This window comes from Seriola dumerili, unplaced genomic scaffold (assembly GCF_002260705.1).
Source record: "Seriola dumerili isolate Sdu_G_001 unplaced genomic scaffold, Sdu_1.0 BDQW01000044.1, whole genome shotgun sequence".
In the NCBI taxonomy this organism is placed as follows: Eukaryota; Metazoa; Chordata; class Actinopteri; order Carangiformes; family Carangidae; genus Seriola; species Seriola dumerili.
Window position 1 is genome coordinate 3,497,003 of NW_019174299.1, and position 20,442 is coordinate 3,517,444.

Here is a 20,442-nt window from a genome sequence, read left to right on the forward strand (position 1 = left end):
CTGGGGCTGACATATGTTACTCAGCGTGACGAGCCGAGTCCGTAGACACCCAATTTGTGGACTTTTGACAAAATTTTTCGTCGCAGCAAGCGGGCCTCGGAGACGTTTAACGAGGCATCCCTTCCGAAGGGAGCGACTTAGAAGCCTGGGGCTGACATATGTTACTCAGCGTGACGAGCCGAGTCCGTAGACACCAAATTTGTGGACTTTGGACAATTTTTTCCGTTGTGACATTCACACTAGTCTTAATGCTGTGGCACCTCAGCATATGAGAGATGTTATGGTGTTCCTCAAGGCTCCATCCTCGGCCCTCTTTTGCTCTCTGTTTACATGCATGTTTTCCATTTAGTAGATACATCAGCTCAAACTAAGTCAGTGCCAACAAATGACGCTGCAAACACATGCAGCTCATACCTTCCAGTCCGGCAGGAATCCCTGGAGCATTACCGTAAGGAACCTGAGCAGCTCCTCCTCCTGCAAAAAAAATCAGATGGTAAAACTGACTCACATCTCTGGTCTCTTTTCCCCCGTCCATCTGGTATCAAACAGCTCTGTGCTAGCCACGACTTCAAGTCTTGACTCATGCATCGAAAGCCACTTCGACGGAAACCTGACTAATAGCATGATAGAAGGATGAAGTCATATCAGTGCTGCTCACCATATTTGCCACCAGTTGATTCCAGTCCTGCACCAAGGGCTCCTGACAGAAGACAAGAGGTGGCCTCAGTGACAAGCTTGTAAACATCATGGCAAGTATATTCATACACAGCCCTTGTTATAACGTTAAATGCCCTCCAGCTTGTCTGTTGATTTGATGCACCAGTTTCTCAAAAAGCAACAGATTTGGCTGAAATATTGTGAACAGATGAGGGTAATTTAGATTTTAAGCTGCAGTTTTTATGCTGCATTTGTTTAATGTTTTAATAATCAACTGGTAAGTTAGAGATCCTGCTGCTGTGTGTGCTCTCAATGATTTATTTGTGACAGTGTATGGCAGGTAGAGGAACATACAGTGTTATCTCTGATGCTGCTCTTACCATATGCCCCTTGGACCTGTCCGGCGTAGCCTCCTGCACCGAGGGCTGCAAAAAGAAAGTATAACCATGAAGGTCACACCCTGTTGCTTCGTTAACAGATTCACATGTAAGCTGTGAGAAACTGTGCAAAAAGCATCTACAGGAGCAGGAAGTCAGAAACCACCAGACATAAGTGGTCAGCTTTTATAAATAAGAGACAATAGCTACACCCAGTGGGCAAAAAAGACCACACTGGACATGTTCAGTAGAGGAGGTGTTCTTCGCCTCATGGCCTCTTATTTTTTTCAGCTGTAGCAGGTTAAGCATCTATGGGTTAATGCCATCTGTTAGGGGTTTCAGCTGGTTATAACTCCTCAAAACTGTTACCTTGACTCTTTCCTGCTTTGTTCTCAGCACCATCAGCTAACTCTGCAGGGTAACCAAGCCCTGAAACATAATTCTAATTAGCATTATAATTATGTCTGTGAGCCTTTGACTCTTAAAGTACACTGAGTCCCTGATTTTTTTTTTTTTTAGACTGCACTCACCGGCTCCGTAACCATCGCTGTAACCATTCCCGTACCCTGTTTGAGAGGAAGGGCTCCATGTTAAAATGATATTTACATTTAAAAACTGAATTTCTACGGTAATCTTTTCAATTCACTGACATTTCTGACTACACCCAGAGCCAAAAACAAAAAGGAAATGTTTAAGAGAGTCTTCTGCACACATGCCAAATACCTGCAGACAAAGCTTTTGCAGAAGCATCTACACCTACAGAGAGAGCAGAACAAAGACAGGCACTAAATACAAAGGATCAGCATGTCTCAACTGAATATCATCACTCTTGTCGGTGACAGTTTGATGCAGATTCCCTCTGACACCAAAGAGAATGAATCCTCGGTCATTGAAGGCAGACAGTTCACATTTCAAGGTTAAAGTTATGTTTCTTCGATTTAAATTGCCCTCTGTAACTCACACAGTTTGACTGGTTGGATCTGAATTTCTCATTGCATGTACTGATGATGAGCTGCCACTTACCGTAGCCGTTGCCTGCTCCAGCTCCCAAGTATCCTGTCGCTCCCTCACCGTAGCCTGTGATAACACACGTTCAAAGCAACAATCAGACTGTTACTGTTTTTACATTTGTTTAACAGAAGGTATCAGTAACAAACATAAAACATGACATGATTACAAAAACATTTTGCACTGACTTCCATGCAAAAAGAAGGAGAAAGATATTCACGGGAATCAGTGAATAATCCTTTGCTGTTGTTGTTGTCTTCTACTTTTTAAAAGCAGTGTTAATTACTCAACAGAAAGGGAAGGAAAATACTGGAGCAGCCTCTTGTGTGACCTTTAAAGCAAGGTGACACTGAACTCAGTCACTGCTAATTTTTTTGACTAATAAACAAATGAATGGTTTACAAGGCAAAGTAGGAGCAACAGCTGATTTTCTGCCGTCTGACACATGATCTGCTGTGTGTCCTTGCCTTGCCATTCACAATCTGAAAATCAGTTGGAGAAGACTGTGTTTTTAGACAAGCTTCTAGGGTCTGTGGATGAGGTCCTTAAAGGAATGGTTTGGTATTTTGGGGAATACACTTGTAGATAAGAAGATTAATGCTAGCTAAGCTATACAGTGTAAAGCTACAACCATCGGACGGTTAGCTTAGCTTAGTAAGACTGGTAACAGGGGAAACAGCTGACCTGGCTGTGTCTAAAGGTGGTATCGACTTTCTCATCTTACACTAAAGCAAATAAGCACATTTCTCAAAATGGGGGACTATTCCTTTAAGAATCAAGAGTCGCAGCAAAGAGCAAAGGAGGATAAGCTGAAGAATGAAATGAAGTAAGTCAAGACAGATGAAAGATTTATCCTCAGCCTCACCATTTGACTTCCCTGCAACACCTTGAGGATACCCACCCTGTCCGAGTGCAGCTGCAGCTACAATTTATTTTACAGAGAGTTAGGAGTTAGGAAAAATGAGCACTTAAATCCCCCAATCCCAACAAAGAAAAGAATAGTGAAGGAAAATGGAGGTGCTCACCTCCAAGTTTGCCAGCTGCACCGCCCAGGTATGCTCCCTGTCCCAAACCTGTGGGCAGTATGGGAAATCTTCACCACAGGTAGTATAAATATACATCAACATCTCCATCTGCTAAAAGGACTGTTAACTTTTCCTGTCAGTGCCCAGCATTACCTGCTCCATAGCCCCCAGGGCCCAGGCCTGCTCCCAAATGGTTTCCTGCTCCACCAAGATAACCTGTGGAGAAAGTCAGCAGACGCTCAGCAAAATTGCCTGTAATTTAGTCTCCAATGGTTTTATTAAACACTAGTGCCACATTTTATAGAGAAACGCACAATATTGATCACACAGTGTGGCTTCCATTCAGATCCAACAGAAACAAATTCAGCTTCACTATAACACTGAATATCACAACCAGGTTCAAATTAGAATCACTGTCACTACTCATGATTCTCATGACATCCGTCCTCATTCAGTAGTTTCCATACACAGAAGATGCGGTGGTCGCTGTGAACAAGTGTTTGACACGTGCAGTCGACAGCAGAACAAAGAGACACACAATAAATTTCAACATCTCTGTGAGGTTTCAATGGTTTTTAGGGCCCTCTCCACTGGGCAGCAACTTTCCTGGACTGAGTCCTAAAAACACCAGATGTCGGACCTTTGAAATAACAGAACGTAACAAGCTGAAACGCGCTCCATGAATCACAGGTAAAACCAGACAGACACACAATGAGACACAGAGATATTGTTGGATATGTTAGGTTTGACCATGTCTTTTCACAGTTTCAGATATCAGTGAATGCTACAAAATCCTCCATAGACAAAAGCACCAAAGGGTAACGATAATGTGTCATTATTTTTGGCTCTATGACTTTGAGCTCTTAAAGGAGAATCCAACCTTTGAGAGGACAGAACCATCTCCTGATATTCATGAGGACATGAGAGCCTTTTACACATAAATACTCATGTGGAGTTGTATTATAAATAAACTGAGATTTAAAAACATTTAATCGTTGCACTGCGGATGTTAAAGTATTAGTACTTAGTTCGATATGCAAACATGGGCACAGTACTATAGTCTGTTTCCTGGATCAATCCTGAGTGTCAGAGTGGATTCACACAAAGTGTTTGTCTGCTCACAGTTCCTATTTATACTGTTAACACTCAATCATGTCAAGGCTGCAGTTCACAGCAGGCTCAATCCTGTGATGTTACCGATACGCCTTGGACATGCAGGTGACAGTTTACCACTGATTTCCTGTCCATTCAGGGTTATATTCCCTGGATCAGAAAGCTGGCCATTGCTCTCATTAAAGATCTGTCAGAAGCTTAAACCTCTCAATGGTTAAAGTTGTGATTCTCCATCTATACACAAGGACACCATTCAGCATGCCATTTACCAACTCTATTCTCAGCATTGTTTTCACCTCCAGCTCCACAGCCAGAGCAACGATCATCACTGCCTGGCTCAGAACAAAGTCGTTGTGTTCGTTATGTGTCACTGATCAGAACTAACAAACTCTCTAAAAGACAAACAAAGATAATCCTCACACTGTAGCTTCAAGCGTTATACTGTGTTTGTGTTGATATTCTAACCAAGGCCTAAAGCACAACAGCAGCACTAACAATAGGAGACATGCAAACAGATCTCAAGGCACCAGTACACAACAAGATGACAAATACTGTCTAACGAAATGACAAAGATATCGACAGGATAACACAGATGCAGGATGCTGATTCCATTTTACCCAGTTCATGAGGAAGCTAAAGACTAAACTGCTTTAAGTAGCCCACATGTTTAGTACATACAAAGTGCTATGTTTCAGTTATCAAATAATAATCTGATCAGGTACTGCCTGTACAGTCATAAAAGAAATACAAAGAAATAAGAAAAATTCAAAAATTTACAGGGATCTAAGCGCACAAATGGAATATAATATTCATAATTATGTTTTGCATTAGTGTATAATCACCTGAAACTGAGAACCATTGTGTTTTCTTTATCTTAGAATGAGCCTTCATATCTACATAGGGAGTAGGTCCTCCTCCTCATGTTGCAATGCCATGCTCCTACGGTAGCCCAGAACAGACAAACCAAACACCGGATCTAGAAAGGGCTTTTCGGATTTTTACGTTACCCGAAGGTTCTCCTGAACTACACGCTTGGAAAGGGAGGGGGAGGTGGGGTATTCAGTTGGTTGTAATCTGAAGCCTCACCACTGGATGTCACTAAGTCCTACACGCTGGTCCTTTAATGAACAAGTTTTTGCCCAAGAATAATTGCTAGTTAAAAGTTAGGCCAACACCTCGGAAGGGTCATCTGAAAATACATTTGTCTAGACACTAGTCACACTAGACACCACTTTTCAGGCATCTGACAAAGGTGACCAGAGGCGCACCAGTGACCTGTGGTTATATACCTCAAGAATGGATCATGAAAAATGAGGGAAAAGGGCGAATATGAAATATAAAAAACAAAGTGAGATTGTGAGAAATAAGCTTTGTTCTTACATGTTGCCCGGTTACTCCTCTCAGTCTGCCTTGGGACACTGAGAGCTTTTGGCTCTTTGGCATCATGATAAATGCGCTTTGCTTCCTGACTACCAGCAGTAAAGCCTTTAGCTTCCTGCCCCTCTACTGAGGCGATGCCTAAACTTTGGGTTCCACTTGCATGTGGGATTACCGGTCCACGGCTCCCCCTTCCTTGTACTTGAAGATTTAGAGAACCATGACTACGGTTTTCTACAGCAACAGTCCCATGGATTCTAAGCCCATTTGTGCCTTTAGTCACAAGCCCAAGGTCTCTGACACCCTGCCTGTCTGCTGCAGCAGATAAATAGTTTCTGGTTCCCTGACCCGTTGGAAGAGAGAATATATTGCCTCCGAGATCCTGAGTTTGTGTCAGAGGCAGTGGATAGGTTTTCTCTGTTTGTGCTTGTGGAGTCTCATGTCCATGATGTCTGCCGTCTTTACCAAGATGAGGCCGAGGCACTAAACTCTGACTCTGTGTTTCTGATCCCAAAAGCTCATGCTGATTGATTTCCAAATCACTGGTGGATCCACAGTTTTTAGCTCGCCGATTTTGGTGAATAGATGAATCATAGTCTTTGGCACTCTGTACCCGAGAGGAAGCAGAGCTCAGGCTTCTAATGTCTTTTTTAAGAGGCAGCTGCTGTCTTACTCCTCCAGCTGCCAGTGTGGCTCCACGGCCTGTGGTGCTCTTTCTTTTCAAAACCATAGGCTCATAACTTTCTCCTCCCCGTGCTTGTGAAACAGCCAGGCCAAGATTTTTACTCGGTTTATCAAGAGGCATTGTAGATCCAAGACTTGATGACTTAATTACTGGACTGAGGCCTTTGGCCTCTCCTCCTGCCTGTAATTCAGGTTCAGCAGGACCAAGAACGCTGCCTCGTCCAACTGGTATTTCAGCCCAGACCGGCCAGCTCAGGTCCACCCAAATCTGCTGCAGACACACCTGGCAGAGAAATATCATGCATTCATGACTTCTTCTTGGCTCAGAGACAACAGTGCTTTTTTTAGGGCCAACAGCACACTGTAGTGGCCAGTGGCAAAATATGCACTGCTCTTTGAAGTTAATGATGTGTGTATCAGAGCATTCAATGCAATATAACACATCATCCACAGAGTAATCAGTACTCAGGTGGAGGTAATTCAAGACCAAATGGAGACAAGACACAATCCATTGTGGCCTGAAATAAGCCCAGTCTAAAAAGGAAGCTCGTCACCATTTTGACGAAGTGAGACAACAGGGTGACAACACACAACTGAAGCCACACTTCTCATTACATCAGCACACTGACATCGACACATCAGACATGACCTGACAACAAAATGATGTCATCCCAAATTGTTGAAATGCCATGAAACACAGCAGTGTTACAGCACAAAGACAAACACACCACCAGCATCAGTGCATGACAAAGACAGAGCTTAGTAAAACACTGATGCGGTATGAAAGGAGACACCTACAGCTCACAGCAAAGGTTTTAAAAGCAGAAAACATTTGCCAATAGATTGAAATAATTCCACTTTCACAGCACAGTTTCACTCAGCTCTTGAAACTATGGACATACTAAAACCAATTACTGTGAACCAGAACCAACTGTTACTAGAATAAAATAAAAACAAATGTGTGAGTGTGTGTGTGAGTAATTTGTTTTTGTGCCCACATTAATCAAATAAATGTGCAGAAATCTAGGTGAGGTTTATGCAAACATCAATTACAATCTCAATAGAGCGAAATACAGTTTACACAATTATCAGTATCGTCTTAATCTCACTATCATCAAGCTGTTAGTGTGTATTTAGCATCAATAACCTATTTTCCAGTAGCACCATTCACGTACCCCACACACACAAACTCTAAAAAACAGTGATAAACTCACAGACTGGGCCTGTGGCAATAAGAGCTGCAGAAGTCATGCAACATGCAGCAGCACATACAGTATAAAACACTGACAGACACACAGTCTGCGTGTGAGTTTCACAGAGGTTACACACAAATGCAACAGACGAAGACTAACAAACACAAACACCACAGGCGGCTGCACTGAAGGTTTTACCGGGTATCTGTTGCTCAGCCCTCTGCCCAGTGGGATACCAAAGTCCAGGTCCTAATGACAGCAGATAATAACTGTCATTAGACACTAGAGCCACACATGTGTACAGTCTTCAGGCTTGATTAAAAAGATGAGCATCTCTGTGACAGTGATAAAATAAAAGGCTTTCAGCTCAGTGGAACAGGACAGGAAGGTGTTATATTAAAGAAAGATTTTGGATATAGTTTTGTAAGATCACCCAACTACCTTCAAATGTGATAATAAACCATGTGATTATCACGGTCTCATTTGTTCGACCTGATGAGCCTCATGTTTGTCCATGACTGACAGCGTAAGTGTGAGTTTGTGTGAGTGTTGGGACATATGAAAATACCCTCCAGCATATAAATCTGAACTGAATGGAAGAAGTAACGAGTCCGGAGGTAAAACATGATTCATCGCTTACCTGATCGGGCTCCAGGGTAACCATTGCCAGGTAAAGCCCCGTATCCTGGCAAGAAAACAAAGAGCTCAAGTTCAGAGGACGTGGAGCAAACCTTTAAAATCAACCAAGCATTCTGATTACGTCAGTAGAGCCCCAGGTTTTTCTCAGTTTTACAAGGACACATCATTTATTTGCTGAGATGCGATCTGCCCCACATGCACCATCTTCGCAGACGATGACAGGGAGCCACTTAGCTGAGATTTGGGTAATCATAGAAAAAAAAAACAACAACTGTATAATTACTTACCTGGCAGAGTGCCAAGGCCGGCACCGTAAGCTGGGAAGGCAGAAAAATACTGAGTTAATTTCTATTTACAAAGATTTCTACAGCTGATACACAGCTGTTTATGTAAGATTTGTCTTCATCCCTGCCTTCCTCTTCTTCCTCTAAAACGTCACTCGGATCGTCCAGATAGCAACACTTTGGTTTTTGACAATTAAGTGCTTTGATTTAACGTCTGTACTGAAGAAAATACAGTAAATGCCTCTTACTGAAGAAATAAAATTAGTGGCATATGTTTCAGTGGCTCAGCACCTTTCATAAACCTGATTCCATTTCATCCTTGACAGTTTTCTGCTAAAGATTTTTCAGCCAGCATTGATGGCCAAGATTTCTGCTGCTAGATGTAAAGATGACTAAAAACAACCCCCGATGTGTCACACACCAGGTTTCTTAAAGCCTTTGAAAACTTGACTTATCAAAAGTTTAAACACTCAAAAAAAAACTGTAGTCTAATCTGCTAATGTGTACAATCAGGACTGCATTTGTGTGGTTTGATCAGATGTGACTCACGGCTGACTTACCGCAACAGACAACTGTCATCAGATTTTCAGATTTTGATTCAGATATTGCTAAACTCTGACTCTGCTGCATTGAAATGACTATTTAGCAAACGGAGCCCTGCCACGTGTCAACCCAATGCAAAAAGCACAGACAGAAACAGAATTGCAGACGCCTCTTCTGTGAAATTAAATACTTATTACTTTGGCAAATAATAATGTATTCATGTAATGGCTTATAGTTAGAAGATGAGAATGAAAATAGGTTTTCAGGGAATTTGATGTCAGTCCAATCATGACAGGTGCCAGTTTTTTTGTTTTTTTTTAAATAGCAGGAAGCTAGGCTTTTGCCTGCCAATGAAATATTCTTCATCACACTTACAGCATGTGTTAAATGTATTGATTCATTATATAATTCAGCTGGTTGATGACATCTTCCTTTATATGTGAGTATTACCATGTTTCCCTGCTTGGCCTAAGCCCAGTCCCATTCCATTTGTAAGTCCAGTCCCCAGCGGCATTCCTGTGCCCAGACTGGCACCTGCAGTCACAAGAAAGATGGAGCGTATGAGTAATCCACAACAGAAGTCAAAGGAATATGATACAAGGCAAGTGTGGCTGTGAGGGTTTTTTTTTTTAAAGTGGTTTATGGATGTACCATAGGGTCCCTGGGCTCCATATGCACCTTGCTTCAGGCCGGCTCTACCTCCTAATCCAAGAGATCTGTAACCCCCTGAGAGAATAATGAAAAGAACACATTATTGTTGAACAGCAGAGCAACTAGTATCATCATTCACAATTTAGACAGGTTGACAGACAGGTAGACGGGGTCTCTGCTGCAGGACTGGGTGGAGGAGAGCCAACGATGGCTTTTTCATTTCGAAATACACCTCAAAGGATGGAGTCAAAAAAACTCTCACTTTCCTCTTTGAAGATCTATTATATCGTGGTCATTAATGATATAGTGTCCAGTGTTTTTGGCCACATGATATGTTTGTATTTCTGCTCTGCTGCTGTTAGTCCTACAGGGTAACTAATGCAACTTACCAACACCAAGCTGAGCCCCTGGATAACGGCCATCTAATGTTAAAAAAAAAAGAGAAGAGAAAATACAAACTTGACGTATGTGAAGTAAAAGTAATATAAGACGATCCAGTGTGCAGAAAGCTAGAAAAACATACTTCCAGTCTTCATTGCTTTGCTGCCATATCTGCTTCCCAGTGCTCCGAGGGCGCCTGCAACTGAGAGCAAGTGGAAAAAAGAATCAGTTCAAGCAAAAATTCAAAAAAATAAATATGTTGTTTCATTATAGACATTTTATTTCAAAATCTTGTTTTTCTTTTATTATGACATTTTTCCCCATTAAAACATTTTATGTCAGGTTTTATTTCATAATTATGTGTCATTATGAAAAGTATTATTATGAAATAAAAAGTGACGTGAAATACAAGTGTTATTGGAAACAATGCAATAATGAAAAAAACAGATTGATAATTTTGATTTCCTGATAATGAGTTGATTTTCAAATGATTATCCCATAAATTATTGTTTTATTTATACATTTTCCACAATTTATCCCTGTGATTATTTATCAAAGAAAACCACTGACCTCCAGGTTTTACTCCAACGCCAACACCTGACAAAAAAAAAACAAACACAGACACAAAGAGGACACACATGAGCAAATTTCACATTCAAGGAAAATGTTTGTTCTCTTATTTGACTTTTTACAGAAGTTACTAATTCCACGGAGCCTTGGTCTGTGCCCATAAACCAGGAAAATACAATGAATATACACAAACATACACAATTTCGAGCTCAACACAAGTTGATCCAAAACAGACCTTTGACTTTACCAAGTTAGCAGCAGTCATGAATGACATGGTCATGAAGGTGAACCTCAAGTGTTCTTCAGTTTCCAATGTACTTAAAACCCATTTACATGCTAAAGACGTTAAAAAGGTTTAAAATGTGACATACCTCTGGCTGGCAGCACTCTCCCCCAGGATACACTCTGAGGTTTAACCCCTGAAAAATTCACCAAAAATTGTTTAATTTGAATTAAATTGAAAGTATATCAAAAAAAAATAAATTAAACTAATAAAACTACAGACACCATATACTGAACAGTATAATACAAATACATGCATGAAATACAATCATGAAAATAATGCACAGTGAGGCACAGACGATGCACCCTTACTGCAAGACACAATGTGAACAAGCAATGTTCAAGTGCGCACAAAACTGAAATCTTTGAAGGAAAATAATAATGATAAAAAAAAAAAATACTGATTTAAATGGGTCCTTTATATTCATAGTGAATTTTTGTCTTGTCAGAAATTATAGTTTGCTGCTATTTGGAGTCATTACAAACATATTTTTTAAGCATTCATTATATAGATTATATGTCATCCGTGTAATTTGAAGCACAATGACATATTTTGACATGTTTTACAATATAACACAGACTGTGTCGCTTTCTAGATAACTGACATCTTCATGGATGTCAGGCAAGGTGTTGCAACTGCTTGCTAATCACAAAAAGGTAAGGCCTTTGATAGATGACTACATGAATGACTTCAAACTTGTGAGTAATACACATGTCACTGAAGAGAGACAGAAATCCATTGATGGAAACAGAGGATGAAAGAAAATCAGAGCGACAGTGTGGAGCCTCTTAGCCCTTCTCACAGCCGGTCGTCAGATTTTGCCTGCCTCTGCCACCTTTTCACCGCAGCTTTTGATCCAATGAAATTAGACAATATAAACCGCAGTGACTTGGCAGGATTACTGATGACTCCACAAACCTACATAGTCCAGTGCTTCTCTCTCCCTCAGTCTCACAGACATGATATCTAACAAGTAAGTGAGAGTGAGTCACTGAAGACACTGATGCGTCAGAGCTTTGACAGTATGAAATCATACTGCTACTGTATGTCACAAACAACTTATTGTGACAACTACAGCCACAGCTTGATGTACAGATGGGTGACAAATAATAAAAGTGTCTCAGAGAGGTGTTGGGCCACCATGTGACACCAGAACAGCCTCGGTGCATCTTGGCATTGATTCTACAAGTCTCTGAACTCTACTGGAGGGATGAACACCATTCTTCCAGGAGATATTCCCTCATTGTGGTGTTTTGATGATGGTGTTAAAGAGCGCTGTCTGACATGTCAGTCCAAAATCTCCCATAGGTGTTCAACTGGGTTTAGATCTGGTGACTGCGAAGGCCATGGCATATGATTCACATCATTTTCAAATCACTCAGTGAGCCCTCGTGCCCTCTGGATGGAGGCACTGACATCCTGTTTCTCCTCTTTCAGCTTTTTCCTTTAATTTGTCACGTGTCCATAAATACAGCTATGGCTACATACAATTGCAAAATTACCCCCCCCCCCAAAAAAAAGAAAGAAAAATATTATGGGTTTGTGCAGCATTATCCAGACTGTACTTTTTTGGGGGGGGGGGATTCTTTTGTCTATTTCTACCAATATTCCATATTGGTAGAAATATTTTCCTTTTAACCTAATGGTTTGTATGTTTTTTTAATCAGTTAGCCAAATTTGATTTGAGTAAATTATGTCTGCAAAAACTCAGATGAGACGTTTTTTTATGTGAGACTTGTACTAATTTGTGTTAGATGAGAGAAGAGGCATTCATCAACAACAGCATAGTGAAACATAAATTGATATTTTCACATAGTGTTGAAAACAAACTGGGAACCAAATCCAGACTAGAGCATTATAAAACTGTAATCTGAAATGTGACAAACAGTGAGGAGAAGAGTAAACCTGTGATTTTGCTTTAGGACACAACCAGTATTCTGTCTTTTCATATGTGACCCCGTGTTTTACTCACCGCCTTGCAGAGTTTGCTGAGCCAGCCAGAGAACCAGGGAGGTCTGGAGAAGAGTTCGAGCCAGCATGATGGAGGAGACCGGGTCTGAAGAACGGAGCAGCACAGAGAGACCAGCTGATGGACTGATGGACAAACAGAGGGATGGGTGTTAAAAGCACAAAAGCCCCTGATGTCTTTTATATGGTTTTCTCTCTGATACCCTCCCACTGACCAGTCCTGCCCTCTGAACACACACACTGGTCTGATTGGGCAAAGCTATAGGCCCATTCTGGTCCATTTCCATCAGCTGAGTATGCACAACACACACACACACTCACACACACACACACACACACATACACACGGGAACTGAGATTTTGTATTTTCTCCTGCACCTGAGAATTCACACCTTCTCTTAACCATCTCTGTGCTCTGCATGTAGCACATAGAAATTATGAGATGTGCCAGATTGCGTTTCAGCTAATGGTTTATCATAGTATCATACACATTTTCCTGAAAGGATAAGTCAGACATTTCTCTTATATTTCGTCTCAGTCTTTCCATGACTGTGTTAGTGGATATAGATCAAATGCTTTCTGTCACAGTAACAAGTGTGGGTTCAGTAGACTTCAATAAGAGCCAGAAAGGAAATTCTTTTCATTGAAGACAGCGCTCAAGAGCAAACACCCAAAGTGTCTGTCTGGCTTTGCTGCCACTTGAGGCTCTGTTAACAAAGAGACATACAAGTAGTTCATGAGCAGAGTTCACCATCCAGTTTTTTCTTTCTCTCTGTGCTTGTGGCCACTGAGTGCAGGAGCTGATGGTTTGATGCTGGGGTGGCGAGGATCCTCTTGTTCTGCAGCCTTGCGGTGTGTAAGTCCTGCACAGTGAGGAGCGTCGGCCTGATGGTGCACCACTCTCTGTAGGGCCCTATGGTCTGGCTTGGTGATGCCCCATATCAAGATGCTTTCCGCAGCACCTCAGCAGAAGATCTCCAAACACACAAAACAGTGTTTTCTTCATAATTACAAACCTGTCATGATGGAAAAGCATCAGCAACAGCAGTTCTCTATGAAGCATGATGACCTCCTGTACATAAACTCTCACTCTCACACACACACACACACACACACACACACTTACAAACACAGACCTTGCCCAATAATAAACTTGTGCAAAATGCAAACGAAGACAGAAAAAATTATGACTTTCTGTAAGAAAATTAGGTTTTGACAGACGGGTTGAACTCAAACAAACGCACCTGCGTCAATAACTTAAATAATCCTGTTTAACAACACACCTGTTTTTGTTAACAGAATAAACATTACACGTCCTATAAACAAGAAGGGAAAAAGAGTCTGTTTAAGTAGCATAAATATCCTGGTGAAAAAAGTATTCTGGAAATTACAGAGTAAATATTGCACCATTTTTGTGTATGTGTGTTGGGGGGTAACTGAGCCAGCCATGGTACAATTTAGTGAAAAACATGCAACAATAAATGTTTAAGTGGAAACACACACATGCACACACACACACTGTACTGCTGTGGAAATAATACTCAATGCTACCACCTCAATTAAAACATCATTTTGAAGGAGTTTGCGTCACTTTGTACAGAAGAGTGTTGTAATCTCTCCTAAAACAGGGTCTCATGTGTTACTGCAGTCCGCTGAGACTGTGTACAAGAAGCATTAGCCCATGGTGGTATGGGCTCTGAGCTCCAGGAGCTTCATATTGTATAGTGTGGGAGGTCCCCTGTTCTTAACGTAATGTTTAAGTTTATGTCTTAACCTCAGGGACGGCAGCACTCAATGCAAACGTCTGACTGGAGAACAACATACGATGGTTATGCTGTGAAAAGTTTTTATGCCACCTGAGGAAAACTGAAGTCACATGTGTAGACCACCGCATCGTCTTCCCTGGTGGTACTGAGCATAAGACAATAACAGAACCCACGTCTGACTCAGAGCTCCATCACCCATGATTCACCTCTAAACATTTATCCGTCTGCATGTTTGAGAGGTCCCTTATTAAATAATGAAAAAAAAAAAACAGATCCATTAGGAAAGTGTCAATTTTTCAAGATGAGATGTCAAAACTTTGAAAAGAAGAGCTGATGGTTGTCAGAGGTGGTGCAGACAGTGTTGGCTCATTTACTATAGAGAACAGTATGAGAACAGGGAGAGCTGTGTCTGTGGAGACACATCTGGATGGCAGTTTCACTGTGGTCTATCATATTAGAAACACTGTGTGCCCCAATGTATACATACATATAAATGACATTGTGTGTGTGCTCGTGTGCTGTCCTTATGTGTCCTTGAAGGATGAAAAAGGAGAAAATGATCTCTAAAGTGAGGACACTGTGCTGACCTTGACCTAATAGGCTGGTTAATGGTTATAATAGCCTGTCAGTAGATTTCCAGAAATTACTACATGCAGATTACTTTATCACCAATTAAAGCATTTACACTTACTAGCCAGTGTGTTTCAAAAGTCATTTTTTGCAACAGAATAGAAATATGTGACACTGATATACATACATTTGCCTCATATTTAGGAGCATTCTAGCAAATATGTGTATTCATGTTTATGTTGATCCAAATTGACCGTAGTCATAAGGCACAGTGATCCTACGTGTCAGACAAGGAAAGAAGTATTCAGAAAATGAAATGTAATGTATATATTGTCTAAATGTTTTCATATATTCCATTCAAATCTATGAATAAGGCAATTTAAATGCAATCATTAATAAGACCATTGTAACCGTTAAGCTAAGCATTAGATGATGGTTTTAGATACCAATGAAGGGGGGCAGATTGGACAGAGCTACTTCCCATTTAGCTTTAAGGCTAATAAAAGTGATCATTTTCTTTTCTGGGTAATATTGGGAAGAACTGTCAGTAAAGACCTATTGTGTGCTAAAATGTTAGCATGGAGCCAAGCTGTCAGTTTATGTTAAAGAGTTATCTTAGGGTACTGGGGCCACTATTGTATTGGGAACAAGTCTCTTTACTTGGTACACTACCACTACCAAGCCAGTGAGGGGCTGCTTCTCTGGAAGATTGGTTATCATCCAGCTTCACAATAAAATGGTCATATTTAATATATAGCTCAATACCAGTTGCTGCTGCCGCGTGCTTCATTGTTCCAGTTTTACTTAAAATAAATTACAATGTTCCACAGGAAGTATGAAACCACTAATGAGAGCATGAACGCAGACTAGGGCAGTGTGCTACAGGAGCACAGTGGCTGTGTCCCAATTCAGAGGCCGCAGTTCAGACTGCTTTTGGTTCAGCCTTCGCGGTCTAAAGCAGCTACAAAGGGCCACACCTTCGTGGACTGCGTCCTCCAAAGGATGTCCCTGAAATGGGACACAGCAGGTCTAGATTAGCTTCCATAAAAACATTTTAACCTGCAGTGTGGAACCTTCATCTCCCTCTTCTGGCAGTGAGAGTAATTACCCAAACACTGAGTTAAGTCAGCTTGGAACAAAGAGAGTGACAAAGAAATGCATCGTCGGCCCACTTTGATGATGCACCAGCCCACATCCCAGGGCTGGCGTTGGGGTTTTTGAGGAATGAAAGACATAACACTTACCAGTAAGTCTCATCCATGTCTGCCCTCAGCCTCTTCTCATCTTTCATGGTTCTTAAACGAGGAAAAGCCACACCAATGAGAATCTGTGTTTTGTCCTCACCGTCGATCGCTTTCTTTTTTTAGACTAATCCTTGAACATCAAGTTTCTTTTTTATCTGGAGCATCACAAACTTTTCTTGGACGCTTCCTTGGTTTGTCCACCATAGGTTCCGCCATACTCCTCGTTGTCGAAGCCTACATGTACGGATGTAATGGACATTCATTTATGTAAAAATCTCCACACTCCAGCTTTAATAAATTATCTCAAAATAAAGATACTCCATTCGGCTGTCGAATGTGTAAATACAAACATATACAGCATATAGAGCTATGTGCATAACCTGTGCATCTCCACTGAATCTCCAAACTTGCACAGCTTCATGAACAGGTTCATCCTGGTAAAATAAACACCGTCATGCTGGTAAAGATGATCATTTTCACCCTCCTTGGGTGTTTCATCTTGGATTTTCTCGTAATTTTTTCTTCACTGTCTGGGGACTGGAACAGCTGTGTTTATTGGAGGGTTGATGTTCTCCTTCTTCTTCCAACTTGTAAGACACTTTGGGCCACCTCCAGGGGGCAAATGTTAGTGTTCAGGTCCATGTACCGTATCCAAATTGGGGGAAGAACACAAAGACCTACAGAGTGACTGTGCTGGAACAAATCTTCATGTAGGTGTTTCAGCCGAACCTGCGACTGGCTGAGCAGATTAGGTCAGAGAGTGTTGACAGTTGTAACATGTTACAACAATCTCCAGCCAAAACAGTATGTTTTGGTTTTAAAGATATTATAGATAGGAAATTTACTCAATTGGGGAGTCTATTATTAATTATTATTATCATTATTCAGAATATCTTCTTAGCCAGAACTTAACATTGGATTTTTGGACAAAAGGAGCCAAGAGTGTCATGAGCTGGAAGGTGTTGCATGGGGAAATTAATTGCCTTAAGGATGAAGTCAGACGGAAGAGTTTGGAAGTGGAAGGAGACAGTGAAGCAAACCAGCTGGTGTACCTCACTGACATCACTCCAAATGTGAGGTGTGAAAAAAGAATGGCCTGTCAGGGTTCATTTCAGTGATGTACAGCATCTTTCTCCAGAGGCTGGGCACAGAGGCAACAGTTAGGCCTGTTAAAGGACAAAGCTGGTGTGATTTATTACCTTTTTATTAAATAAATATGATCGATAAAACAACCCCCAAAAAAGAAAATAATCAAATCATTTATTGCACAGCTCATTTATGTGCTTTTAAATACTCTTCGAAAGGCAATGGCATGATAAGTTATATGTGGCTGTAGCTATACAGAAGCTTTGTTCACAGAATTTAAAAAACTACAAAATAAGCTCAGCCTTATCCTTAAACCAGAGAGACTTACAATTGAAAGACATCACTAAAGCTTCACTGCAGTAGGAGACCCTGGTTTAAGAACTAAGTACTACATCATTTCAATAGGTACAAGGAGGTCAGGTAAAGAGGTGCACCGAAAGCTCATAGTAAGTGCTAGTTAGACATGTCAGGGTGTTAGAGGTGTTAGGAGAGGAGGTGCTCTCTGAAGAGATGAGTCTTCAAGAGATTCTTGAAGATAGAAAGGGACGCCCCTGCTCTGACAACGATCCGTAGCTTGTTCCACCATCGTGGAACCACATACGAGGACAGTCTGGACTGCGACTGTCTTGTGTGCAGGGATGGCAACGCCAGACAACATTCCTTGGAGGAACGCAGTGGCCAAGTAGGAGCATATACGCCTGAATGATTGAGTTCAAGTAGAAGGGAGCAGACCTAGAAGTCACTACGAAGGCAAGTGTTAGAAACGTGAATTTGATTCAGGTGGTCATGGGTAGCCAGTGTAGGTCGATGAGTAGCAGAGTGACATGCGCCCTTTTGGGCTGATGCAGGATCAGAATGGCTGCTGCGTTCTGGACCATCTTTGAAGGGAGGGCCGCCAGAAAGGCATTGCAGCAGTGGAGGTGAGAGATAACCAGGGCCTTGACCAGGAGTTAGGTGGCGTACTGAGTCAGGTAAGGCCTGATATTTCTTTGGTTGTATCGTGCAAAGCGGCACGACTGGGAGACGGATGCAACATCGGACAGCTGGTCATCAAACCTGACACCCAGGTTTTCTCGCGACCTTGGGTAAGGGAAGAGATGAAGCGGCAATTCTGATATTGATATCGTGATGAAGAGACTGATAAGACAGTGAGACTGTGAGTAAACATTCACACTGCAGGTATTAGACACTGAACTCTCTGCCCAGCCTCTCCTCTGTATGCACAGGACCAGATGACGTGGTGGACAGTGTATGGGAGTTTCCACTGGAGAGAAATGCAGGCCATCACGCCACTCTGTTGTCTCAGTCCAACTGGAATAATATTGATGGTGGATTCTGACTCCTCACAGTTTGTTCAAGTGTCTGAATACAGCCAGGGTCCCATCCACACTCAGGCCTGTAGCAAAGTCATTCCTCTATCATACAGGTTTTCACACCACCACATTTTCGTTCTCTACAGATTAGCTCATATTAGACAAAGTTCTTCTCAGTAAATCATGCACAAGCCTTGGATGAAAACATGACTTTCGGATCATTGTGTCACCAGTTTTAGTTTGTCACCAGCGGCTGGTTTCAGTTGAACTCTGTTGCTGGTGTTCCATTGGTGTTCCAACTTTCCACCTCATACGCACTAATGTCAAAATTTGAAAAGTTCCAGAAACGTTCATGAAACTTGAAGTGCCATTATTCCAAAAAGGTTCATTATGTCTTCACTGAACTTATTTATGCTTTTTTCTAATCGATAGACAAGTGCTTTTAAGATGTATTTTACCTTGACATGTTTCGACTGCTATCTTCCTGCACATTGAAGTGTCAGCGTGTAAAAACCATGAATGGGAACACAACCAAAAATGAGGGAAAGTTTCTGAACATTTCGACTTTTGAATGGAGTTTCTGGCTGAAAATATGAATGAGTAGAAGTTGTTTCATTCGCAAAAAGGTCAGAAAAACGTTGATTGAAATATACATTTAAAGTGAACTGGATATTTTGAAGTTTGAATGGAGCTTCTATGTTGAAGCGTCTACAAGGAGATAAAAAAAATAAAAGAATGGTTGATTAATAAAGACTTTTTGAATCTGAGAAGAACATATAGTTGGGATTGGGTTTGCAACAATCCCACCTGATAAAGCGCCTAGATGTGAGATCCTCTGAAACGCAGGAATATGGTGAGGGCACAGCGAGAACCACACACCTTTACGAGGAAAAGCACAGGACAGACTGTTGCAACTGGCACAGGCTGCTTTCACCCCTATCCAACATCACACACACTTACTGCATTGCACACAGTCCACAGTTGTCTTTCTCTTGGCATCACGTATATACAGACAGGGATGTGTGGGTGTTAAGGGATGCTGTGGAGGGTAAACCCGTCAGAACTTAGTTTACACGCCTTTTTTATTTGCAAAACAGTTTACCCACATTTTAGAATAATTTAAATCCCTTATTGTGTCAAATTAAAATACGTATAAGTGATGTCAAACTGACTACAAATAGATATCGTCAGGAAAAGCAAACCATAATACCATTTAAAATATATAAATGTGTATTTACTTTATGATTACCCACCTTTTTATTTACACATCATTCTGTGTGTCTGTCCTGTGCACTTTGCTGTGTTGAGTCTACAGTGTTTCCTCCAGCTGTTGTGTGTGTATAAAGTCCAGGCCCGCTGATGGAAGTGCTGTTCTTCATCAGGTTCAGGTGGAAAACCTGTTGGATTCAGTTCATTCTGCATGAGGCTGCCCATCATCCTGCCAACAAAAGAGCTGCTGTGTTCAATACTGGAGAGACACTCAGCTCAGGAGGAAGCTGTGGACATTGGAGGGATGGACGGTATGAAAAGTTAAAGAAAACAATACCTCATCATTCAGATTGTACTATAATTTTAAAAAAGTAGGCTATAACGTGCAAAGAAATAACCAGATTCATTATATTCTGGTCAGAATAGGGCACACACACACACACACACACACACACACACACACATTGATTTCAGTTGTAAAAATCTCCTAAAATGGACGGA

At 41.3% G+C, this 20,442-nt stretch overlaps 1 protein-coding gene across 1 annotated transcript in view; it reads right to left on the reverse strand.

Moving 5' to 3' along the window:
• LOC111217721 (fibroin heavy chain-like) overlaps positions 1-12,824 on the reverse strand; it is a 29,429-nt gene extending 16,605 nt beyond the window's left edge. The window contains exons 1-21 of the mRNA XM_022739705.1: positions 12,758-12,824; positions 10,874-10,921; positions 10,503-10,529; positions 10,075-10,134; positions 9,941-9,973; positions 9,552-9,626; positions 9,351-9,434; positions 8,361-8,390; positions 8,075-8,119; positions 7,633-7,683; positions 6,486-6,524; positions 6,171-6,313; positions 5,561-5,900; positions 3,221-3,283; positions 3,068-3,115; positions 2,058-2,111; positions 1,565-1,600; positions 1,404-1,463; positions 1,038-1,091; positions 659-700; positions 415-474 (exon numbers count right to left, since the gene is read on the reverse strand). Of these exons, the coding sequence (XP_022595426.1) occupies positions 415-474; positions 659-700; positions 1,038-1,091; positions 1,404-1,463; positions 1,565-1,600; positions 2,058-2,111; positions 3,068-3,115; positions 3,221-3,283; positions 5,561-5,900; positions 6,171-6,313; positions 6,486-6,524; positions 7,633-7,683; positions 8,075-8,119; positions 8,361-8,390; positions 9,351-9,434; positions 9,552-9,626; positions 9,941-9,973; positions 10,075-10,134; positions 10,503-10,529; positions 10,874-10,921; positions 12,758-12,824 (1,459 nt within the window). The remainder of the gene's footprint in view (positions 1-414; positions 475-658; positions 701-1,037; positions 1,092-1,403; positions 1,464-1,564; positions 1,601-2,057; positions 2,112-3,067; positions 3,116-3,220; positions 3,284-5,560; positions 5,901-6,170; positions 6,314-6,485; positions 6,525-7,632; positions 7,684-8,074; positions 8,120-8,360; positions 8,391-9,350; positions 9,435-9,551; positions 9,627-9,940; positions 9,974-10,074; positions 10,135-10,502; positions 10,530-10,873; positions 10,922-12,757) is intronic.
• Positions 12,825-20,442: the final 7,618 nt, after the last annotated feature.